The following is a 26,126-nucleotide window of genomic DNA, read 5'->3' on the forward strand; positions in this document are numbered from 1 at the left end:
TCCTATCCCTACCCTCCAGCGTATCTGCCACTCCTCTCAATTTAGTGTCATCTGCAAACTTGCTGAGGGTGCAGTCCATGCCATCCTCCAGATCATTAATGAAGATACTGAACAAAACTGGCCCCAGGACCGACCCTTGAGGCACTCTGCTTGATACCGGCTGCCAGCTAGACACAGAGCCATTGATCAGTACCCGTTAAGCCCGACGATCTAGCCAGCTTTCTATCCACCTTATAGTCCATTCGTCCAGCCCATACTTCTTTAACTTGCTGGCAAGAATACTGTGGGAGTATCAAAAGCTTTACTAAAGTCAAGGAATAACATGTCCACTGCTTTCCCCTCATCCACACAGCCAGTTATCTCGTCATAGAAGGCAATTAGATTAGTCAGGCATGACTTGCCCTTGGTGAATCCATGCTGACTGTTCCTGATCACTTTCCTCTCCTTGAAGTGCTTCAAAATTGATTCCTTGAGGACCCGCTCCATGATTTTTCCAGAGACTGAGGGGAGGCTGACCGCCCTGTAGTTTCCCAGATCATCCTTCTTTCCTTTTTTAATGATGGGCACTACATTAGCCTTTTTCCAGTCGTCCGGGACCTCCACCGATCGCCATGAGTTTTCAAAGATAATGGCCAATGGCTCTGCAACCACATCTGCCAACTCCTTTAGCACTCTTGGATGCAGCGCATCCGACCCCATGAACTTGTGCTCATCTAGCTTTTTCAAATAGTCCCGAAGCACTTCTTTCTCCACAGAGGGCTGGTCACTTCCTCCCCATGCTGTGCTGCCCAGTGAAGTAGTCTGGGAGCTGACCTTGTTCGTGAAGACAGAGGCGAAAAAAGCATTGAGCTTCTTTTTTGTGTTTAAGATCAGCAAGGATTTCACTGTTAAGCCAAGCTGGTCACCTGCTATATTCACTATTCTTTCTACAGATCAGGATGGTTTGTTCCTGCAACCTCAATAAGGATTCTTTAAAATACAGCCAGCTCTCCTGGACTCCTTTGCCCCTCATGTTATTCTCCCAGGGGATTCTGCCCATCAGTTCCCTGAGGGAATCAAAGTCTGCTTTTCTGAAGTCCAGGGTCCGTATTCTACTGCTCTCTTTTCTTCCTTGTGTCAGGATCCTGAACTCAACCGTCTCATGGTCACTGCCTCCCAGGTTCCCATCCACTTTTGCTTCCCCTACTAATTCTTCCCATCCTGGTCAGGTGGTCAGTAGAATATCCCTACTGCTATATTCTTATTATTCGAGCATGAAATTACTATCCATAGAGATTCTGAGGTACAGTTTGGTTCATTTAAGATTTTTACTTCATTTGATTCTATGCTTTCTTTCACATATAGTTCCACTTCCCCACCAGTACAGCTTGTTCTGTCCTTCCTATATATTTTGTACCCTGGTATTACTGTGTCACATTGATTATCCTCATTCCACCCAAGTTTCTGTGATGCCTGTTATATCAATATCCTCATTTAATACGAAGGACTCTGGTTCACCCATTTTCTTATTTAGACTTCTAGGACTGGTATATAAGCACTTTAAGAACTTGGCACTTTTTAGCTGTGTCCCATTACATGGTGTAATTGAATGAGACTTTTTTCATTTGACTGTTTCTCATCAGATCCTACCCGTATTTTATCATCTTCCATCCTCTCCTTCTTACTAGGACATAGGGAATCTTGATTAGTAGATCCTCCCCTAAGGAATGTCCCTGTCCGAACCACATGCTCCTCCGCACCTGTTGGTTTCCCCCCAGCCCGTAGTTTAAAAACTGCTCTACTACCTTTTTAATTTTAAGTTTTGAGTTCCATTTTAAATTTCAAGCTGCCTGCACTCTCACGTCTTTCCTTCTAAGGGGACAGGGTCTGGGTGAAAAATAATCATTCATGAGGAGAAGTCAGTCTAAGTGCAATTTTCATCATGCTAATAGGATGCTTAGGTGCACCTTCCTCACTTAGGGCTGGAAGCAGAGGCGATGTATAGCAGGGACATCGGGGATCAAGTGTCTAGGGAGGATGGTGAGCTTCAGAGCCTCAGCTCCAGCCAGAGCTGCAACTTCAATGTGCTGTCTATACAGATATTTTTAGAGTGTTAGTGTGAGTCTCACTAGCCTGAGTCTGTCACCCAAACATTGTGTAGGCATACCCATTGGTGTCCACATAGCGCTATGTGCACTCAGCAGAATATAACATGCTACACCCTCATATGCACACTTCCCTTCAGCTCCACTTCAGGTATGGAGGGGAAATCAGGGACAGAGCGATGGGCACTATCCCCTCACACAAGTGGGCAGGGAGTGAACTGAGAAGGGCAAGGAATGGATGATGTTTTGATTCTGCCCTAGTCCCCCAAAGTACTGGCCACTGCCGCTGAGCCATTGTGTAGGAGGAAATAATCTTCTACTGGTCAGGGTCAGTAGCAGATTATAAATGTCTGGGAAGAAAGGAAGAGCAAAGAAGGAACTGATCCTCTCTGAGGCAAAACCCCTTCCCTGGGCTCTTTCATACTAGCCCTTACACAAAGCTCATCATTAGAGTATAATCTAGCTCTTAGTCCTTTCTGCGGCTAGTAAACAGGCATAAATTGGCAGCTAGGCAACTGTGTTCTCATTAATGCAGGATCAGGTTCTACTCTGCTCCCTGTCCTGCTTATCACTATTTAATTTGTATTTATATATGCAATACTGCATGCTTCTGCTGTGCAATGGGGTGGTGGAACGGAGGGGGGTAGGCAGTGAGGCCTAGTTCTCTCACCAGGAAATACTGTGGTGGCTCCACCCCCATACAAAGTCATGCACACCTGGGGTGGAGGAAGCGACAGCAGGACCCAGAGGTACTGAAGTGTCCACTGCAAGGCCCAGGATTGGGCTACCCTCACTTCCTTTCTTATTCTTCTGTCCCCACCCTCACAGGGACTTCTGCATAAATTAATATTCTTTTGACCATCTACCTTTCATGCTTAAAAAATATTTTACTTAACCATATGAAAAGAATCTGAAAGTTTAATAAAAAGAATCGGCACTAACACTAGATTCTCACTAATTGGAACACCCATTGTGAATTACTGATATTTGGGAATTAGTGAGAATGGGTAAATTTTTCAAAAGTGCCAAAGTCCCACAGAAAGGCAATGGCACATAGGGTCCTAAATCACTTTTGAAAAAATTGTGCACTGACATCTCAGGAGCTGCTGAGTGCTTTGCAGGTTTGAGGCCCAAATGAACAAACACAATGAAAAAGCAAGGATAACAAATCACAATGTGTACTTGGTTCATTTATTTGGTCAATCCTAGTTCAGTTTTAATTATTCATATTAATACTCTATAGTATAGTAGTAAATGTGTTGTGTATCTTTTACAAATAATGAAAACATCTGAGACCGGACTTTAACATCTGCTATTAAGTCTTTGTTGTGAGATGGAGAGATAATTAATTCTTTTTGAAGATTAAGATGAAGTGTGTGGCTAAGCCAAGTGTGGATTAGTGAGGGTCTGCTGTGTAGTGTTTTTTATCCACAGAACTCAAAGATCTCTACAAAGTTCAGTACATACTATTATCCCCCTTTTTACTGGCGGAAAAATTGAGGCACAGTGAAGTTAACTGATATGCTAAGGTCATGCAGAATCAGTGGCAGAGTTGAAAATAAAACCCTGATTTCCTGATTCTCAGCTCCATGCTCAATCCAAACCACAGCTGCCCTTAACATTAAGGGTTAACATATTAATATATATAATATTTGCATGCCTGTTTTGTTTGGAAGCTTTGATAATCATAACTAGACAATCTAGACATGCAGAAGGAAAGCAATGAAATGCCTTTCACATGATTTCCCAGACCTCTAAAATATGGGTAAGAAATCTTCAAATAGGGAATCGTTGGTGAGTCTTCTCTCTGATGTGTTTATATTCTAGCCTTTACTGGAATAGCATACTTTATTTCCTCTGCTGGTCCAATGTGGCTTAGAATTGTGCATATCATGTGACACTCCAGTTCACATTAATGGGATATAATCACTGTTTTCATTGGAAAGAATGGTCATCTGAAATAATTCATGTTAAAATGAGTTAATTGCACTCAGATTATTGTCCAACAACATGGAAAATAACATGTTGGAACTCTGAATAATGTGCTTTTTCTGTTGGTACAGAGATATACTGAATCATACTGGATTTAAAAGTACTAAACATCCTGAGTATGAAGAAAAATATTTGTAAATGTATGTTGACATCCATCTCCGTCCATCCATCCCCATTCGTTTCTTGTTTTGTTTTGTTTAAGATATTAACCTGTGGTTGAAATATGGAATATTGAAATGTAGGAAATACATAGTTATACTAATGTGTATGGAAAGAAATGGATTAATTCTGTTTTCAATATTTGAAATTTTGTTACCTTATTTCTATATTTGGGATTGTGTCACACTATTTTTATTACCACTTTTTTTTTAAACTGTGAAAAATCTAATATATTCAGGACAAATTGTCATATACCAATAAACACGAAGATAAAAATACAGAGAAGTTCAGATACTACAAAAATTCCTGTAAGGACATTATGGAGAGTGTATGCAACTTTGAAAAACCTGTTAATCTCCTGTTGCTTTTTTCACTTCTGCCACCTTTTTCTCTGCAGACATACTGTGGCCTGTAGAAAAGGGGAGGATATTTAAAAGTAATGGACCAAATTCATCCTTGGGGAAACTTCATACACCAGGAAAAAAATGGGCTTTGTGCTATTCTTACCTGATCCAAAGGCCATTAAGTCAATCAGAGTCCTTCCTAAAGGCTTTGGCCTTAGTTCTTATTGTTGTACTGCCCCTATAGGCATTAGTTTGCCTTTCTTGCTGCTGCATTGCTCTGAGCCAGCTGTCTGCTACATGCAACACTTCCTTTATGAATGTTGACTGACGCAGCAGTGAACTGGGAGTGAAAAACTTTTTTTTGTTTTTGCTCTTTCCCCAAGTCAGGGGAAATGCAGTGATATCCATTGGGACTTAGAAAGAAGGGACTGGGAATCAGGTTATGTCTGGGAGTCCAGAAGGGCACAGCAGAAAGTCAGGTCTCCAATCCACCACTTTCCCAGACACCCCAAAATCCCACATTTGTGCTAGTGCGAAATTCTAATTCCACTTAGCCATGGGATGCTATTTACATTTCTGTGAATCTCTATCAGTTCACTCTCTTTCACAGGAACAGACAAGACTCCAATCTTTCTTGCTGTTATTCATTCTCTTTTGCTATGTGCTCAACAAGAGAACCTTTAGATGAGTAACTTTTTATTTATCTTCGTACCCAGAAGGGCTAGAAATAACTTATATGAAAGCTTCAGTTCTGAAGGATACTGCCCAATCTGTGCAAAACCCCGACTTTCACAATTTCATCTACATTTTTGTGAATGAAGAGGATCACCCTCTCTACTCATCGTTCCTTCCTCTCTTTTGTAAAACCCAAAGTGCATGGAAGGATGGCCAATTTACTTAATAGTCTTTTGGAAATTGCAAGTGATGTGGATGTTTTATTGGAGCCGCAGGAGGTCCTATTTCTATAGACTATTTTTCCCTGGAAGATCCTCTTCCCCAGGATTTTTTTTTCTCGTCTTTGTGGAGCAATATTTATTAACCAAGACAACAGCTATTAAGCAGAGAGTTGCCTGATTGCTCAGGAAAACTAAAAACAACCCCTATAAAAGAAAACATTGTTTTGAGAGCACCCTGGCTTGCTGAAAAGGCCTTGTTACACAACATACCAACCTGAATACTTGTGAAGTATTTTAAAGCAATTTTCCATTATTAGGTAATTAATTACTTTAACTACCTTTTTTATCCAATAGCTCTGCTGTACTGTTATGTAAAGAAATTATGTAATGTGTGGAGCTTTCTTCATAATTCTTTATTTTTTGTCAATAAGGCTGAATCAGCATTAAGGACTCTACATCATGGACAACAAAGGAAGAGAAAACAGATGGTCCTAGGTTGCTAAGCAACTTTATAGAAAGATGAAAGCAACCACAGATTTCTATTTAGGTCCTGTAAAACCTCATACAGTAAACACCCACTCCTTTGATCTTATTTAACCATGATGATTCCTTTATCATTCCCTATTGTTAAGAAGAAAAAGTTTAGCCAGACAAATGAAAAGGGGACCCGTCAGCTATTTTGGGGACTAGAGATTTATGATGGCAGACTAAATAGGTAAAAAAGACAGCACATATTATAATGGTGCCCTTTAGCACAACTACAATTAAGCCTCTGTCACATATTCTGTTATATTGTGTCCAAGCTCCCGCCTCCTCTCCTAGGCTTATAACATAGCTATAATAATTCTAGTTACAAAACAGAAATCTGTATGCAGTGTTGTTGTAGCCATGTTGGTCCCAGGATATTAGAGAGACAAGGTGGGTGAAGTAATGATGACTGATCAATCAGTCAGAATAGTCTCTTTTTGAGAAGCTATTGGAAAACAGGCAAGCTAGTAACGTTTTGCAGAAATGGCTTACATAGTACCGTAAATATCTCAATTACTGTTTTTATATAGTGCTTTGCTGGCTGTATGGTTTGTTGCTTTTCAAGGTAACTCAGTACAATAAGTGCACATTGTAAAACGTTATAGAAAGGAAATTTTACATATACTAATTACTTCTATTAAAGGCCCATTTGACTAGTAGCTGCAGGTATAAACTACTAAACTTCCTGCTTGAATAGCATGAGATGCTGAATATTCATTATATGTAAGATTGTCTGCGTAGCTGCACAGGCAGATATTGATACCCAAATAAATAAAAAAGATCCTCTAAACTCATTTTCCTGCCATTACAGTTTTTCCATGTCAATGAGTTCTGTTTGACTTGGCAAATATGTATGTGCTGTAACTTGCTTTCCAAGCAAAATGACCTGTCCTCAATATATTTAAAATATTCTTCAATGTCACTACCTGGAAGATTTAAATATGAATTTTTTTTTTGATAAGTGCATTACAGTACATATGTAATTTTTTTTAATGTGGAGCCATATCAATAAACTGAAGAAAAGGATTTTAAACCTTTAAATACTCTTTGACTTCTTAGAACAGAAAGGTTCAAAAGGACTCATTAAGGAGTATTGTTTGAGAGGTACATAGATTTTTATATTCAGTGATGTCAATGAACCATAAATTAAGGTTTGCCAAAGAGTGCATTAAAATGAATGAACCATTAAAATAAATTCTGTAAGGCAATGGGAGTATTTACCTCTAATAAAGTGTGATATTCCCTATGCTTAGAGTGGGAAATATTGAAAATGCTATGGTAAATTTAACTACTGTGGATGGTAAACATCCACTTTTTAAGGGTACCTATAAAAGAAAATTCAGTTGGTGCCTGATTTTCAAAGTTAGGTGTGTGCAGTTGTACACGTAACGCCAATAAACCCTGGTCCTCGGCAGGTGGGATCGAACCTGGGAACCTCTGGAGCTAAATGCATGAGCCTCTACTGCATGAGCTAAAAGCCACATGGTTGTTAGCTAAGGCTGTAGAGCAGACTCATTAATCTCTCTCTAAGCAGTCTTGGTGCCACTAGATGGGACAGAGCACCACACCCGGAAGGTGTGTGGGTTACATACACATAGATTTGTATGTGCCTAGTTTATGGACATAAGTCATGTATTTACACAAAGTTATGTGCAGGCATAAATACCTGATGTGCACATATACATTCAATATGTATTTACTAGGTATGTATCATTAGTGTATTTCGATGTAGCAGTTCTTATGTTCCAAAAATGTATTTAAAGCTACAGCTATGTAACATTTGTTTTTCAGAAAAATGGGGACATATTTCAAGAAGTATTTGTAAATCTCTTTTATGCATCTTTTGAACCATGCTCTTGTTATGCATGTACAATCTGTCAGCCCACCGAGAATCCCTGCTGTAAAGCTGTCTGGGGACTGCATGAGACTGGTAGGCAGGGAAAACTAAAACTGTGTAAACAATTTTCAGAGTCAGAAAGGGAATACCCCAGTAAAATCATTAACTGGCAAATCTGCTTTGTTTATTATAGGCTTAACCTATTAGCGGTGTGTATTTTATTATGCATTTTTATAAAGATAAGCAGACGTGTTGGCAATACAAATTATTTTCTTAGGTAAATATTAAAAGAGAGGGTGATATCATTTTAAACTTAAAACCAGAAACCTAAATGTATCTATATGCATATTTCTGCTTAAAACAGAGATGGGCTAAATATCCACGCCACCTCCAATTTCCATGGTTTGGATATAATGGAATCCAGATCCAAACCAAACCTGCTTTGGTTTTTGAAACCGAAAACCCACACTCTCAGCCCATCTCTATGAAACCTCAACTTCAGTCATTCTTTTGCAGTTGTGCTATAAAGAACATAAAGGCCATACTGGGTCAGACCAGTGGTCCATCTAACTAAGTATCCTGTCTTCCAACAGTGGCTGGAGCTGTTGTTTCAGAGGGAATGAACAGAACAGGGCAATTTATTGAGTGATCCATCCCTTGTGATCCAGTCCCAGCTTCTGGCAGTCAGACATTAAGGGACACACAGAGCACTGGGTTGCATCCCTGACCATCTTGGCTAATAGTCATTGATGGACTTATCGTCCATGAACTTATCCAGTTCTTTTTTAAAGCCCAAGTTCCACCAGTTGACTGTGAGTTGTGTGAAGTACTTCCTTATATTTGTATTAAAGCTGCTACCTATTAATAGCCTTGAGTGACTGCTGGTTCCTGTGTTATGTGAACGGGTAAATAACACTTCCTTGTTCAGAGTTCAGGTGCTGACTCTGTGGGTGCTCCAAGGCTGGCGGACCCACGGGGAAAAAATTAGCAGGTGCTTAGCACCCACGGCAGCCAAGCTGTGTCCTTATTCACTTTCTCCACATCATTCATAATTTTATAGACCTCTATCATATCCCTCCTTAGTTGTCTCTTTTCCAAGCTGAACAGTCCCAGTCCTTTTAATCTCTCCTCATACGAAGCTGTTTCATACCCCCAATCATTTTTATTGCCATTCTCTGTACTCTGTCTCTCTCTCTCCCGCCTTCCCCCCACCCCCATTTTAGTGTCTTTTTTGAAATGGTGCAACCTACTCTTTGTTTTCTATCTTTTAACTGGAGTGCCTGGCAATGCTTTCAGGATCATCGAATGATCCTTCATTTAATTTAATGACAAGCCTTTTGTTATCGTAATCACCCTGCCGCTGTTTATAAACAAACTCCCTGCCCCAAGGGCAGAAGCTGTTAGCAGCACAGAACTCAGCACATTCCACACTCAAACACTGGCTCCTGGGTGCTGAGCTAACCGCTTGCACACATGAGCACGACTAGGGACAGCTGCCGGTGAGTGGGTGCCCACCCCAATGGGCAGGGCTAGGGGTGGGGCTGTGAGTGGAACGGGCATGCCGGTGGAGCTACCAGTGCAGGGCACTGGCTCCTGGGAGTAGAGGCCCGACATGCTGCTTTCGCCGGTAGAGCGCTGCAGCTTCGCAGATACCTATTTTTATCCACGGATATCTGCATCCGCGAACATAAATTTTGTATCCACACAGGGATCTAGTTCCTTTCTCTTCCTTCCATAGGACAATACTTCTGTAAATCTCAGAATGCAAAGTAAGCTTCGTAGCCTGATCCCATTTGCCAGGTGGGGCCTAAAAATCTTCCATTGACTGTAGTAGACTTTGACTCATGCCCGTGGAACACAAATAGGATAGATTGATTTAAGTGGTTCAGCCATGCAGAGACTTAGGCCTGGTCTACACTGGGGGATTGACCTAAGATACGCAACTTCAGCTACGAGAATAGCGACTCCACTTCCGCCTCTCGCCGCAGTGGAGTACAGGAATCGACGGCAGAGCAATCGGGGATCGATTTATCGCGTCTACACTAGACACGATAAATCGAACCCGATAGATCGATCACTACCCGCTGATCCGACGGATAGTGTAGACGTACCCTTAGAACAATGAGTTGTTATTTCTTTCCAGTTGATGGAGGTTGGTCTTGTTGGTCATCATGGTCAAAGTGCTCAGCAACTTGTGGAGGTGGACATTACATGAGGACCCGCTCATGCACAAACCCAGCCCCAGCCTATGGAGGGGACATCTGCCTTGGACTTCACACTGAAGAGGCACTTTGCAACACACAACCCTGTCCAGGTACAGCAAATCCATACAGTACTGCTTTGCTTTGAATATACCATAAAATAGGGCTGCTATCGCTCAACCTGTTCAGTAAAGTACATTTTGCTTTTATCAACCTATTAAACATCTAGGAACAAATTCTTTCTGTCCTTTGATACATGCACATCAGCTTACAAAGAATTTGCTGTGATTGTACATCTAAGGGCAGAATTTGGCCCACAGGAGATAGCCCTAATGTCAAGTTAAATGAATTTTTAAGAGGCTATCAGTTTAGTTTGCAGGTTTCAGGTCAATGCAATTTAAAATGGTGTAGTTCTGTACACAAAAGATTGATGCCTTGAGAGATTTTTAGCTATAACAGCACAACAAACACTTCAGTTGTAGTACTGGGTGTTGTAGGGCAAGCAGAAGTTTGGAGGCTCTAGATCCTCAGCTGATGTAACTCAATGTAATGCTGAAGACTTCAATGGAGTTGTATCAGTTCTCACCACCTGAGGACCTACCTAGCTCCTGATCTGAAAAAAAGACGTTTTGATTTAAAAATTATATCTGAGCTCTTCTAAAGTAAGAAATGGGAACAAAGTTTAGTGCAATCTATTTTCACATTTAAAAAAATGTTAACCCTTTAAAATGCTTTCCTAGATTATAAGACCTTTGGGGCAGGAACTGCATCTTTGTACATACTTGTACATCACTTTGGGGCCTCTGGGCACTACTGTAATATCTATATGTAATCATCATGGAAGTGGACCATGATATTTTCTGTCATTTTGATTGTCTCTTTTGACCCTTGCCAAGTGGTCTTGTGAAATATTAAATCTTTGCAAAACAAGGAAAATAAAAGGACTAATAAAAGAATCAGAAGTAGAAAGTAAAAAGTAACATAAAAAGATAAGTCAAGGCACAGGAACCACTGGGAAAGCTTTTATGTCTTGCTGTTTATAGGTTATTGTTAACACCTTCTGTTCTTGATCATTGGAAAAAAGTAATGTCTGCTAGCAGCAATAATGTTCTGTTGCATTACCTGCTTGATTGAGGGGTTTATAAACTTTATGGCATAAACTTATTTCTCATGTGATGAGGTCATGCACATGAGCATGCAAGACCCAAGAGTGTGAATTTATAGATGCTATTACCCAAACTACAATTACAAGTAATTTCCCTTTCTAAGTACTTCATGACTTGCAGTGGAATAAAATAGCACCTACTCTGTCAAAATTACAGCAAACTTTACTCTCCACCTTGGGTTTTAAAAAGTGAAAATAGAACTCTGTAATTGATTGGATTCCTCAAGAGGGATGGCTTATATATGTACTTAAAATTATCACAGCAGCCTCAGATCCTTAAGGCATTTTTAAAAGGTCAGAACTGTCATGTTTCTTGTGCTGTTTCCAGTATTATTATAGTGGTTTCTCTTACAGTGCAGCTATTGTTAATGGTCTGTTAGCATTTCCATTAGCAACCCTGGTTTTCAGGCAATTATAACTTGTGCTCTTTAGCTTATTATGACTTGATTGTTAATCTATTTTTTCTGACAAAAATCATTTATCATCTACATTAAAGCCTTTTTAATCATCAGAGTGACACACGTCTCACATACCTCTTGCTTTGTCTAATATTCAAATCTAACTAAAAACCAACCTTATTTTAGATGAAAATTTGCAGTTTGTTTTCTTCTGTCTCCCCCTCACAAACAAATACGTCTTCTAATTAGCTGTGATTTAGTTTGAAAAGTAGCCATTCCCGTATGCAGTAGCTGCTTTTTCAGAGCTCTCTTTTACTGTTCTTATTACACATTATGGGCCAAAACTGTGACCTGGGTGCTGTAAACTGCTCCATGTGCACAGACCGCTGCATGCGTGCAGGGCCATATTGACTTTGAGGGGACCATCCACAGGCACAGGGGTATACCTATACTAATCAGTTTGCAGGACAGAGAGCCTGTATTTTTAAAACAAGTGTACAAATCTCAGATTTAAGAGGGAAAGGAATATAGTCATTTCAAACAGATCTTTGGTTGAAACTTGGCATCTGGAAATTACAAACTCAGGTGGAATTTTTAATACAAGAGAATAATGATGATAATTGTTCAAGTGATGAACAAGAAAAAAAAGGACTCTTGCAATTTCAAACAGTTTTATTTTGCCAAAATTTAACAGAAAATTAAATTTTACATGCTGCTGATTCTCAGGAGGTGTTGAGGTTTGGTTTTGTTTTTTAAATGTCAGTTACAACTGGAAGTGACCAAGATATTTACACTTGAAAAACAATTACAGAATGGTTTATGCACAATAACTCTTTCTCAAACTGTCTTTTCAACTTTATATTCCTATCTTTTAATTTTAACTAAACAAAATCTTACTTCAATGAATGGAATGTCTATACCATTGATCAGTAATTCTTTATGTACGGCATATCACTGAATGTTATCTGTAGCAATGGTGTCTATAATATGTAGTATTGCATACAATAATATTGGGTACTTAGAATAATGTATTTGTGGCAGCATCAAGAGAGAAACAACATGCTGTCCTTGGACCAGTCACTCACACACAAAAATAATGGAAAAGAAAAATTGAATTTTTAGAAAGAAATGCACAGTTCTGTTGGAGAAGAATGTGGATAAACATTGATTCTTCTTCACTTAGTGTACAGATAGGTGCTCAACTTCAGGTCCACTTACACTACAATTTTTTGATCACAGATTTTTGGTAGTAGTGCCTGTTGGACCTGCGCATCTGCCCTGCATGTCCTCATGCCCTGCACTGAGGCTATATAGGGCTATGAGATTGAACCGCTCTAAGTTCCTTCTCAATCACCTTCACCTGAGATGGAGCATTAGTGTGCCTTTCTACTCAGAACCATGAACGACTCTAATTAATCTTTCTTTCTTTCTTTTTCTGTTTGTTTTAGAGGGGTCAGTCTAAATTCCTTCCCCACTGGGGACTGGGAACTTTCTCCTCAGATCACCATTGTGCTGGGGTATTCCATGGCTCACTGGGCTTCAAATGGTGCCTCTCTTTCCAGGAATCTATCCCAGTTACTGACAAGCACTCCCCTTGTATCTGCTGCCTGAGGGAGTTTCATTGTTCCCCCAAAGTGCTCCATTTGCTCTGCTTTTAAAGGCAGGGCTAGGAAGAATTGAGAGATAAGACTCATTGTCTTGATGATGGAAGTCTCTCTCCGTCCAGCCTCAGATCCAAGCCAGGATCCCCCCTGGACATTAGCATCGGAGTGAGTACAGTGCCTCTTCAATTTCAGCACATTCACCTGAATCTGCCCAAGGTAAAGCCTTGGAGAAGTCCCATGAAAATATAGCTCATTCTCCTCAGAAGCGGTCTACTTCAAAAAAGTCTCAGCGTCCTCCAAGTCAGTCCGTTTTGGAGACCCACTCTGGATACTACTGAGGCTTCAGGCACTGTCAGTACCAACCTCATGCCCAGGGCTCCGGGCTCTAAGAACAGGGCACCAAACATGCTTGAGTACCGAGACCATCTGTGCTGCAGAAGCAGAACTTAGCAGCACAGGAATCTAAGCACTCCTCTTCTAAGAAGGTAGTGCCTACAATGCCCTTGGTACTATCTCTACCTATATTGACTTCCAAGACATCCTTAGTACCAGTAGCCATGCCTCTCCTATGATCTTGACATTTCCTAAGACATCCACCTTGATACCAACTATATCTACCAAAAGAGTGCAGATGGAGCAGCTTATGTCCTTGGTACTGACAGTGGAACATAGCCCCATACTTCAAACTTACCCAGTACTACAGGAATTCAGATATTCCAGAGATGTAATTTTTTCAGCTAAACCGGAGTATCCCCTGCTAGTGGGTACCGAAAGATTATCTGTACTAACACAAGCATGCTCATCAAGATTGGACCTTTCCCCAGTACCGTTTGACTCTCTGACATCTTTGGAGAGTGGTGGAGCTCCCCCGCTTGATAAAGATGTACTCTTGGCTGAGTTCCTTTCTCCTACCTTTGAGGAAAAAGAAGAGTTACATCAAAGACAAGCACATGCCCCCACAATCTGGTTCAAGCACAGTGATGCCACACCTCATGTCCTATGGACCCCTTCAGTGGCCATATCGCCAACAGTTTTGGGGGGCACCTCTAATGTCTTGTGGAGGGCTACAGAAAAAGAAATTCTTTTACCCTGTCTATCCCTCCTCACCTTCCTCAGGTTCAAGTATCCTTTGAGGAGCAGGAGGCCAGAGCAGATAAGGAGGCTACCTCACAGACAAATATTTCTTTTTCTTCCCCAGATGAGATGGTTGTGCCTCCCCCACCTTCTATAGCTGATGATTTATGAGATTTCCAGGGGTTAATTAAACATTATGTAGACTCTTTACAGATCCCCTTGAAGGAAGTCAAAGAACTGCTGCATAAACTCCTGGCTATCCTTCAATGGACTCCTTCTGCCTATGTTGCCCTGTCCATCAATGAGGCACTACTGGATCCTGACAAGACCATGTGGCAGAGCCCAGCAATGATACCACCAACATATAAAAGAACCAATAAAAATATGTCCCAGCTAAGGACTCTGAATTTTTTTCCCACCCATCCTGCATCCAACTCCCTGATTGTGGAGGCAGTGAATGAATGTGACAAGAAACACCATACTAAAGCCACTCCATACAATAAGGATAAAAAATATCTTGATTATTTGGCCATAAGACCTGTTTCTTACCCGTTTCAATGGCCCAGTATAGGCAGGTCTGGACTCAAAGCAACCCCAGATGGCCAGGTTTTAAATTTACTTGCGATGTACAGCAGTGAGGTAACTCCATGTAGAGTGCCTACTTTCAAAACAGGAAGTAAAAGTCAAAGTTTGATGCTGTATGCTCAAGGTAATACACATGTATTATTTGCACTGGTGCTTCTTTCCAAGCATTTATGCCAAATAACTGTATGTGCCTGTAGCTGAAAGAGCTGTCATTCAGCACAGGTGAGAGTGTCCTCATCCATATACACATACCTGAATATACATGAATAATTTCATATTCAGATAACCAAGGTGAATACATTTTGTTGATCATTGGCCTAGCCTCCAATATAGAGCTTTTAGCCATATATGACCAAGGGAATTTGGTGGGTTTTATTCTAGAGGGTGTAATCAAAATTAGTATTGCTTTCACCAGATTTACCCATATTTTTTGATATAACATAGCCAGCTCAGGATTGGGGATGTGCATAGGCTTCTGTTTAAGAGATCTGTATGCTTCTCAGCTAGGGTCAAGGATCTGGGCTAAAATTTTTAACCTTACAGAATGACTTTAAACTTGCAGTAGTGTGATCACAGCCTTACATTTCTTTTGAATTTTACTTAATACCCTAAAATTATTTCAATCTCGCCCACCCCATTTATTTAAAACATAATTTTTAATTAGGGAGCAGATAAGCAACAATGCTTTGTTATACACAGCACCCTGAACTAAGCTTTACAAAAATGCAGTCTGAAAATATTCACTATTAGATATTATAGCATACTTTTTTAAAGTGATTTAGGACTTTATTTTATTGTTTGAGATAGTAGAATGGTAATTTGTAAATATGAGTACTATATGCTAGAGTTATGCAGAATATTCACAGTAAAAGCTGAAGCCATGTGAGACTCTTCTGGTTTCAGGTTTTTCATTTAAAAATCAGACAGCTTACTCCAAAAGATTCACAACCCTTTCAAATTATCCTAAATTTATTTTGAATGAACTTGGGTCCACTTTGCAGTAGAATGAGGCTGCTTTATAGTTTTGCATTTGAAATCATGTGACATTTTTGAATCTGCCCGGTTTTGACACAAAACTAGGTGAAATTTGATAGTGAGATCTAAGTTTTGCTTTGGGCTATTGGATTGATTTAACTCAAACCAGAAACAGAAGCATAACTTAGTTGTTGAATAAGATTATCTCTGTTTCCACTAACTCCTGGAAAGTGAAACAAATGATTTTTACAGCCCTCTATCTACTACTGTACACCAACCCTAGAAAAGTGCCTTGAAGACAGGACTTACTCATGTACTGTAAGAAAGACGTTAGATGAATAAACACACAGTATCTAATATGGATCAGATAAATTCACTTCATTTAAGAGCAATATCCTGAGATCACACAGAGATAGGATGGTGTGAAAATAAAAAATCCATTAAATAGAATTAGATAGAAGAACAAAGCTAAAGAAGAAACAGAGGCTGACAATGATCCAAACCTGATACAGAGAAGGAACCTGGAGATCTGATCTGAGATATAGAAGAGTGCCTTACGATTTCAGAAGTGAAGAACAAGGCCACAGTAACAAGAAGGTGGCTGGGTTTTTTTTAATTTAAACCAACATCTTGCATCAAACCTGGAACCAGGGCCGTCCTTATCCATATGCAAACTACGCAGCTGCATAGGGCACCAGGAAATTTGCGTGCTGCTCCAATGGCCAGCCCAATCCCCCGTCCGGCTGAGCTGGCCAGGAAAGCTGCCCCTGCTCTGCCCCGCCTCTTCCCCAAAGCCTCTGCCCCAACTCTTCCCACCCCTGCTCCGCCCCTTCCCCTAAGCTATGTCCTGGGGGCTGCAGCAGGGGTCGGGTGCACGCCGCACTCACCAGGCGGCGGGAAGTGGAGCAACCCGGCCCCAGCCTGCTCTGCTCTGCCAGCTTCCAGCTGCGTCGCCGGTGGGTTCTGGGAGGCGGTTCCCCCTACCCCCAAGGCTGGGCGCCAGGAGAGCAGAGTGGAGCGGGTTGGGGTCATGTCACTCCACTTCCCACCGCACTGTGAGTGCAGGGTCGGGCATGCCCTGCAATCACCGGGTGCTAGGAAGTGGAACAAGCCATCCCCAACCCGCTCCACTCCACTGGCTCATGCTGTGGGATGGTTTCCCTCCTGCCCGCCAAGCCTGCTCCTTCCCCCCCACAGATCTTGGGCGCAGTCCCTGGCGGAGGCCTGGGGTCAGCCCTTCCCCCCTCTAGGGGGGCTGCATAGGGCACCACAATGTCTAGGGACGGCCCTGCCTGGAACACTTTTCTATAGGTCTACGTTGCTACTGGTCAGTTACCTAAATTAACAGACTGGCATTGTCTGCCTTGAAGGCCTGTGATAAACTTACGGCAACATAGTTAGACTTTTTATTGCACACTCATGCACACAAGTACAGTGGGGGGAAATGTAATATTGCTGTGATGAACGCAACATCCTGTAGAACATTTACATTACTGAACTGTCAATTTCAGAGGGAAGGTTGCATTTTTTGTGGTCTTCGCCATATATGGGACAAATGATCAGCTGATGTGAATTGACATAGCTTCATTGAAGTCAATGGAACTATGCCAGTTTACACGAGCTGAAGATCTGGCATGTATCCTGTCCTTATTTATAGCAAGACATTTAATTTTTCACTCTGATGTGGTTCATTTGCACAACTTATTTCCAATATTTCCCTCTCCTTATAACTAATACAGACAACTGGTCCGACTGGTCTGAGTGGTCTGATTGTGATTCATCTGGAGTCCAGTTCCGTGTTCGTCAGTGTATCATTTTATTTCCGGTGGGCAACCAGTGTTCTGGGAACACCACTGAGAGTCAAGCTTGTATTTTCGATTCTAACTTCATACCAGGTAAGATCATTTACTTTTAAAGAATAAGTGAAATCACTCACAACAACTCTGCTGCACAGTGCAGAAGGGAGCCAAATCACAGAAGCTATGGAAACTGCCTTGGAGGATCTGTCCAGATGCAAAAGACAGCTGTGCAGGATGCTTCTCATTCCACCACTTCTTTATTATATTTGAGAGTAATGTAGCTGTCCCAAACTCATTTCAGTAAACTTCACTATACTGTGTCCCCATTCGTGTGTTACTGATCTGATCATGTCCCTTTCAAAGTGGTTTCAGATTTTACAAGAATACTGCTGTTCTTGGAGTACAATAGGCATGGCCAGCCCCAGGCATATGCAAAGTGTCCCACCAGACAAAGCCTCTTGCTTTTATGCTGCCCGCTTTTTTGGAAATTGTTTCCCAGAATGCATGCCTGGCACCTTCTAACTTGAAAGATGGATTGTGATGTACCAAATTATAGGGCTATCAGCCTCACATCAATCCCAGACAAGATAATGGAGCAGTTGATACAGAACTTGATGATCAAGAATTAAAGGAGAGTAATATAATTAATGCCAAACAACATGGGTTTATGGAAAATAGATCCTGTCAAACTTAATTGATATTTTTAATGAAATTACAAATTTGGTTAATAAAGGTGTCAGGATTCCTTCACCACTCTGAACTCTAGCATACAGATGCGGGGACCTGCATGAAAACCTCCTAAGCTTTTACCAGCTTAGGTTAAAACTTCCCCAAGGTACAAACTATTTTACCTTTTGCCCTTGGACTTTGTCGCTGCCACCACCAAACGTCTAACAGGTATATAACTGAGAAAGAGCATGTTTGGAAACGTCTTTCCCCCCCAAAATCCTCTCAACGCTTACATCCCCTTTCCTGGGGAAGGCTTGATAAAAATCCTCACAAATTTGCATAGGTGAACACAGACCCAAACCCTTGGATCTTAAGAACAATGAAAAAGCAATCAGATTCTTAAAAGAAGAATTTTAATAGAAGAAAAAGTAAAAAGAATCACCTCTGTAAAATCAGGATGGTAAATACCTTACAGGGTAATTAGATTCAAAACATAGAGAATCCCTCTAGGCAAAACCTTAAGTCACAAAAAGACACAAAAACAGGAATCTGCATTCCATTCAGCACAGCTTATTTTCTCAGCCATTTAAAGAAATCAGAATCTAACGCATCTCTAGCTAGATTACTTACTAAGTTCTAAGACTCCATTCCTGTTCTGTCCCCGGCAAAAGCATCACACAGACAGAGAGAGAGAGGCTTTGCTTCTCCCTCCCCCAGCTTTTGAAAGTATCTTGTCTCCTCATTGGTCATTTTGGTCAGGTGCCAGCGAGGTTATTCTAGCTTCTTAACCCTTTACAGGTGAAAGGGTTTTTTCTCTGGCCAGGAGGGATTTTAAAGGTGTTTACCCTTCCCTTTATATTTATGACAAAAGGTAATAGTGTTGAGGTAATATACTTAGACTTCTGTATGATATTTGACTTAGTACTGCACCGTTTGATTAAAAAACTAGAACAATCCAAAATTAATATTGCATAAATTAAATTTATCAGCTGACCTGGAAGAAAACATAAAATCATCACTGATAAAGTTTGCAGATGACAAAAAGATTAAGGGAGAGGTAAATAATGAAGAGGATAGGTCACTGATACAAAGTGATCTGGATTGCTTGGTAAAATAGGCAAATGTAAAATTATACATGTAGGAACAAAGAAAATAGGTCATTTATATAAGATTTGGGATACTATCCTGGGAAGCAGTGACTTTGAAAAAGATTTGGGAGTTGTAGTGAATAATTAGCTGAACATGAGCTCCCAGTGTGACGTTGTGGCCATTAAATGCCTAAACAGGGGAATCTCAGGTAGGAGTAGGAAGGTTATATTACCACTGTATTTGGCATGGCTGCAAACCACTGCTGGAATACCGTGTCCAGTTCTGGTGTCCACAGTTCAAGAAGGTTGTTGATGAACTGGAGAGGGTTCGGAGAATAACCACAAGAATGATTAAAGATAGGAAAATATGCCTCAAAGAGCTCAGTGTGTATAGCTTAACAAGGAGAAGATAAGGGTGACTTGATCCAAACTATACATACCTGCAAGTGGAACAAAAAAAATCATAGCTTTTCAATCTAGCAGAAAAAGTTATGACAAGTTCCAACAGCTGGAAATTGAAACCAGATAAATTCAGACAGGAAGTAATTTTTTAACAGGGAAGATAATTATCCATTAGAACAATTTACTGTGGGCTGTGATGGATTCTCCATTTGATGGGAATTTTAAAATCAAGATTGGATGTTTTTCTAAAATTGCTTCTCTAGTTCAAACAGAAATTAATTCAGGGAATTTCTATGTGTTATGCAGGAGGTCAGCTTAGACGATCCCAGTGATCCCTTCTGGCCTTAAAATCTATGAATCTATGAAACTCTGCAAATAGCAGAAATGTACCATGTCCCTGTGCATGCTTAACATAGTAAGTAACAATAGTGTCACAAACTGAAGAAAACCTTCTGAACCATCCTGGTCAACAACCCTAACAACCTTCATCAGATGATAAAGCTTCCTTATATACTCAGTGAACAATGTTACCAAATTTTACACAGGTTTGTTCACCACGTGTTCACACCTCCCTGGTATTGCTACTACCAGACTAATATGAAAAAGGAGCATATTCAAGGAGGGTGGATGTTGCCTTGATGGACATCCTGGCCTTCTTAAACTCTTATGTAAAATTCCTGTGATATTTAATAAGGGTGAAATCAATGGGATTCTGTAGAAATTAAATATAAGTCTATACATATTATTCAGCAAACCCGAGAGAATTTAATAGGAAGCTACGTCTTAAAATTCTTAAAATAAGTTTTAGGGTGACTAGAGACCTGCTCCTGCTCTCATTTAAGTTAATGACTTAAACTCCAGTTGACTATAATGGAGCAGGATCAGACCTCAGGTGCAGGAAAGAATAGGTGACAGGGTTGGTTTTAAGCCATCTTTACCCCTTCCAAATTCTGAGCTATAGGACTGCTTTAAGTTTCAGAATGTTATTGTTCTCTGGTAAATTCTATGAGCACTATGGCTTGGTCTACATTACCAACTTATGTCCGTATAACTGCGTCGCTCAGGGGCGTGGCTTTTCCACACCCCGATTGACGTAGTTATACCAACATACCCCCAGTGTAGACAGTTCTGCGTCAGTGGGAGAGTTTCTCCCGTTGATATAGCTACCGCCCCTCGGGGAGGTGGAATACCTATGCTGACAGGATAATCTCTCCCATCGGCGTAGGTAGTGTCTTCACTAAGTACTACAGCGGTGCACTAAGTATGGACAAGTCCTATGCTGTAAGGGAAATTGGTGAACAGCAGTCTTTAAATAAAAAAATCTTATTACTTAACTTCCTAAACATTAACGTATTCCTCCTCCAGAATTAGGGGTGAGGTGTCTACTCACCTATTCACCTTACACCTCATCAGCTAATAAACTACGCAATTGAGAACGATGTATAAAAATGGGGCATTTCACACATGTATCAGATTTCCCCAAGTCCCTTCCCTGTCCATCCCTTTTGTTTTTGACAGCTTTGTGGATGTTATATGGTTTAATAAGCCAATACGCCATTAACCCAGTCTTGAAAAACTGTCATGAAAATTTATGAGTTTGAGCATAAAGTTTACTCACTTCTCCTTTACTGTAGTGATTTGATGATGATGATAAATTAATGATACTTTATTAGTCGGAAAATAACTCATCTCAGGAAAAGGATCAAGTAGAATTTTGCCAGGCTTTTTAACCAAATAGTCTTGTACCTCACAGGCACTGGAGGCTTCCCCGCCTTTACACATAGGGCCAGATCTTCTGATGCTGTAAATATGCATAATTCCATTGATTTTAATGGAGATGTGCTGATTTACACCAGCTGGGGATTTGGCTATTCAGTATAACATTCTACATATTCTTTTCATTCTCCTTAGCTGAACATCTGCATTGCTTTCTGTATTTATTGCCTGAGAGATCTGTTTTTTTTATTTTTCAGAACTTTGGAGATATTCATCTAATTTGAATGACCCCCATGTGTAAAACAGACAACCATATACTATAGCAGTTGCTATGGAAATCATTTCATGCCATGCATTACTATTAGGTTAATAAACTGGTCACAACATTAAATATGTTTAGCTGTGCCTCAGGTCTTTAACTCCCACATGACTGCTAAATACCTGATAAGACAATTATATCATGTGTCATTCTTCAACATTTCTTCAGATTTGCAACTGTATTATGTTTCTTATCACTGCTGTCTCTTAAATCCCCAAAACAGTGTGGGTGGCAACATTGTATTGCTATTAAAAATCATCTTTCCCTCTGTGCACATAAAAAAACAGTAGTCTGCCCACAGACAAAATAATGGCACCTTCCTCTGTAACGTGAAATAGAGTTATGTTTGCTCAGAACAGCAACCTTTTTCCCTGTGACTGAAAATACATGCAGTGCAGAAGCACGATGAGATCAATACATTTAAATGATGTTGGTTTGTGTAACTGTTGCGCAGTGAATAGGAATACATTTGAAGCCAGTAACATTTTTATTTCTCATCCAAAACAAATGAAAAAAATCTCAGTGTGAAAAAAGGAGGATTCTGGGAACTCCCACATAGTATTTGTTCATCTTCCTCATGGCTTTAAAACAAGATTTAGTAAGACTGAAATACTATTAGTATCCCAGTTACTAGAATTTAAAATGCACGTGGCATTTTGGACCACTCATTTTTTTAAAAATATGGAATGAGGAATGTTTGATTAATAATAAACTATTTTGTTACAATATTGAAACCACCTCCTCTCTGGCCTTCCCAATTCCCATCCCCCACCCCTTCAGTCCATCCAGAATGCAGCAGCTAACCTCATCTTCCTGCCCCATCCCTTAGACCGGAGGTTCTCAACCTTTTTCTTTCTGAAGACCACCCACAGCGTGCTATAAAAAAACTACACAGCCCACCTGTGCCACCACAACTGTTCTTGTGCATGTAAAGCCAGGGCTGGTGTTAAGAGGTAGAAGCAGGGAAATTGCCCAGGGCCCCACAAAGCTAACTTCAGCCCTAGGTGGTTGGGCTTGGGGCCCTGCAATATTCCTTGCAGTTCTGTGTGGCAGGACTTTGGCTTTCTGCCCAGGGCCCTAATGAGTCTAATGCCAACCATGCTTGGCCAACCCCGTGAAACCTACCCGTGGCCCCCCCAGTTGAGAACCACTGCCTTAGACCACATAATTCTCTGTTTTTGAATGCTCCAGTTCCTCCCCGTCACCCACTAAATCAAGTTTGATTCCTGTCCTTGCTTTCAAAGATCTACCCCCAACAACTGCATATCCTCTCTATTCAGACCACCTCTCCCCTTTACTCAGTTATGCCAGTCTCCCCCCATCCCTTTTTTCCCTCCTCTCATGCCTTAGTTTAGATCTTCTTTCACACCATCCCATGTGCCTGGATTGAGGTCCCTCTTCCAGTGTGTGAGGTTCCCTCCCCCTTATCATTCAGCTCCCTCCTGAAAAGCTGCTTCTGTGATGCCCACAAAGGCTAATCCATATCAGCATCACACTATTGCCATCCCAGCCTGTTTTTATCTTCCTGTCTTTTGGTTTGTAAACTGCTTTGGGGCAGGGATTATCTGTGCCTTATCCAGGCAAATTGCACTGTCAGCACATAACCAACAAAAATAATATTTTGTCTGGACTGGTAATTTCGTCTTTGAAATGTGCCAAGGTTCATTTCACAGCTGAATGAAGATAATGCAGAAATGGTCTGAGGCATGTAAGATATGCAAAGTCCAAGATCTCTGTTCCACATCTACTAGTAAAGTATGTACTTCAGCATAAAATGGAACTGGACATAGAATCAGTTTTAAAGCCAATTCTAGGAGTTGCAGCTGATGAAGTGAGCTGTAGCTCACGAAAGCTCATGCTCAAATAAATTGGTTAGTCTCTAAGGTGCCCCAAGTACTCCTTTTCTTTTTGCGAATACAGAGTAACACGACTGCTACTCTGAATTCTAGGAGTGTTGCCCGTGATTCTTTTCTCTATCTCCAGCAATTTTTTCTTGTTGTTAATATAACCTCCCCACACACACCTCAAATAACTCTAAATACCAAAACAATATTGGGGTCTGGGGTCTGCTTAATTGGCTCTCTAAAACCACAAAACTGTATATTTTGTCTCTGTTCTTCTGGAAATTCTTCAAGAGTTGGCACATGTCCATTCCACTGTAGGTGTGTGCACATCAATGCACACTTGGAAATTTTCCCCTCAGCGATACCTGTCAGGTTGGCATATGCACCTTCTACTACCTCACACTGCTGCACAGTGTTACAAAGGGCCCCCTCAGTTAACTTCTTACCACTCGTAATGGTTGATGGAACATGCGTGTTCAAGCCCTGTCACCTCTGTAATAAGTCGATGACACAGAGTGACCCACACCCTAGTTGTCTGAAGTGCCTTGGAGAATCACACATTAGTGCTCTGTTTTTGTAGGGTTTTTAAGCTTCTGTCCAAAAAAGACAGAGTGGCCCGGCTCAGGTTTCTACTAATGGAAGCAGTGCTACATCTGCCCTCAGAGCCTGCCCGTTCAGAGTGGGGACCAACCACTTCCACATCTGTTGGGAGCTCTCCCCCTCCATTGACTGAGCCAAGAGACCTATCTCTGTCTCCAGTACCTACAAAGAGACACCGCAAGTCAGCCAGGGATTCGGTACCTGAGAGTTCAAGAACGTTGGCACTGAAATCCAGTGGAGACAAAGGCAGTGGAGTGCACTTGAAGAAGAGGCTCTTCCTAAGACAGTCCTCCGATCAAGAGGGTTCATCAACTCCAGAGCCTAGGCCAGGCCCATCAAGACTGACCCCTGAAGTGACTGCTTCTGCTTCATCACTCACAGTACATCAGAGCCAGGAGTCAATCTTGCTACCTTCTATTCTGGAGGATTATGCAGTGGCTTGGAAGCTGCTTAGCCTCTTGATACCAGTTTCCCTGTTAATCCATGTCTTATGGTACCAGTATCTAATATACCAGCATCTAATGTTCCTCTTCTAGCACCAGAACAATATACGGTACCAAAGCTACCTCCAACCAAAGTGTCTCTGAAGATACTACAGACTAGAGGCATGATTTTTCTGGACCACCTTCTCCAGGGTCTGACCATCTCTCCCCAGTACCAACAGATTTGACACCCCCCCCCTCTTTGTCAGAGGAAGCAGCTTCATCATCAGATTCTGAGGTTGGTTTTTGTGACTACCTAGTTGCATACAGCATGCATCTTTGGGTACCTGTCAAACCTGGTACCCACTGGAACCTCACAAAGACTAATGGTCCAGACATAATTGGGTCCCAGGCCCATATCCATGGCCATTCTGGAACCTTTGGGGTTTCCAGCTGGCCTTTAGGTCTCCCCATTCCCCTCATTCTACTGCTTTGGACAGGCATCAGGAGCAACCACATTAGAAATAGCAAGTGTCCTCTCCTAGTACTGGGTCTGGTACCAAACAAAAGGAAGTCCCCTCAGCAGATCTGCCCATTAAGGAATTAGAGGAAGCTCTACCTCAGCACACTTTGGATTCCTCTTTCTCATCACCAGATGAGACAGTTGTATTGGAGACCACTTCTCCACCACCTGATGATTACAAAGCCCATCAACACTTACTAAGGAGGATGGACGCAACTCTGGATATCCATCCAGAGAAAGCACTGGATATCCAGCCAGACTTGTGGACTGTGACGGAGTACTACTGAGCCCAACTGTTCCACCAGGTTGGGCTCCCTCACCCTGTCCCGCTAAGCCAGGCCCTCAAACCTCCTCTAGCACACACACAGATAGCGACACACCCAGCTGCAAAAAGACACGGACACTGAAATCAGTACTGCATGGGAAGGCTTTCAGCTAAGGAATTGCCCAGCACTCAAGTGCACTCTCCCTCTGGAGAGTAAATCCCAAATTGTATTGTCTTGTGCTGCACCCAGAACTGTACAACGTAAGCTAATTGAAATTCGCCCTATCCCTCACTGTGGAGAGAGATACGCACAGCTTTCTGCTCCCCCACCCCACAGTTATGAATTACACAAACTAAGTTAAAAACAAAAACAATTTATTAAGTACAAGAGGTAGATTTTAAGTGATTATAAGGGATAGCCAACATATCAAAACAGATTACCTTAGTAAATAAACAAAAACTGCAAACTGAGCTTAACACACTAGATAGGTAGGATATAAATTAGCAAATTCTCACCCTGAGTGATAAACTGGCTGGCAGACACTTAAGGCACAAGGTGCCTTGGCTTTGGGTTTTCATACACAGGCTAAAGATCCTTTTAGCCTGGGGCCATCACTTCTCACAGTTCAGTCCTTTC

General features: G+C 41.3%; 1 protein-coding gene across 2 annotated transcripts in view; it reads left to right on the forward strand.

Moving 5' to 3' along the window:
- SEMA5A (semaphorin 5A) overlaps positions 1-26,126 on the forward strand; it is a 616,581-nt gene that overhangs the window by 572,235 nt on the left and 18,220 nt on the right. For both annotated transcript variants that reach the window (XM_007057800.4, XM_043540272.1), the window contains exons 18-19: positions 9,984-10,154; positions 17,582-17,737. In XM_007057800.4, the coding sequence (XP_007057862.2) occupies positions 9,984-10,154; positions 17,582-17,737 (327 nt within the window). The remainder of the gene's footprint in view (positions 1-9,983; positions 10,155-17,581; positions 17,738-26,126) is intronic.

This window comes from Chelonia mydas, chromosome 2 (genome assembly GCF_015237465.2).
Source record: "Chelonia mydas isolate rCheMyd1 chromosome 2, rCheMyd1.pri.v2, whole genome shotgun sequence".
In the NCBI taxonomy this organism is placed as follows: domain Eukaryota; kingdom Metazoa; phylum Chordata; order Testudines; family Cheloniidae; genus Chelonia; species Chelonia mydas.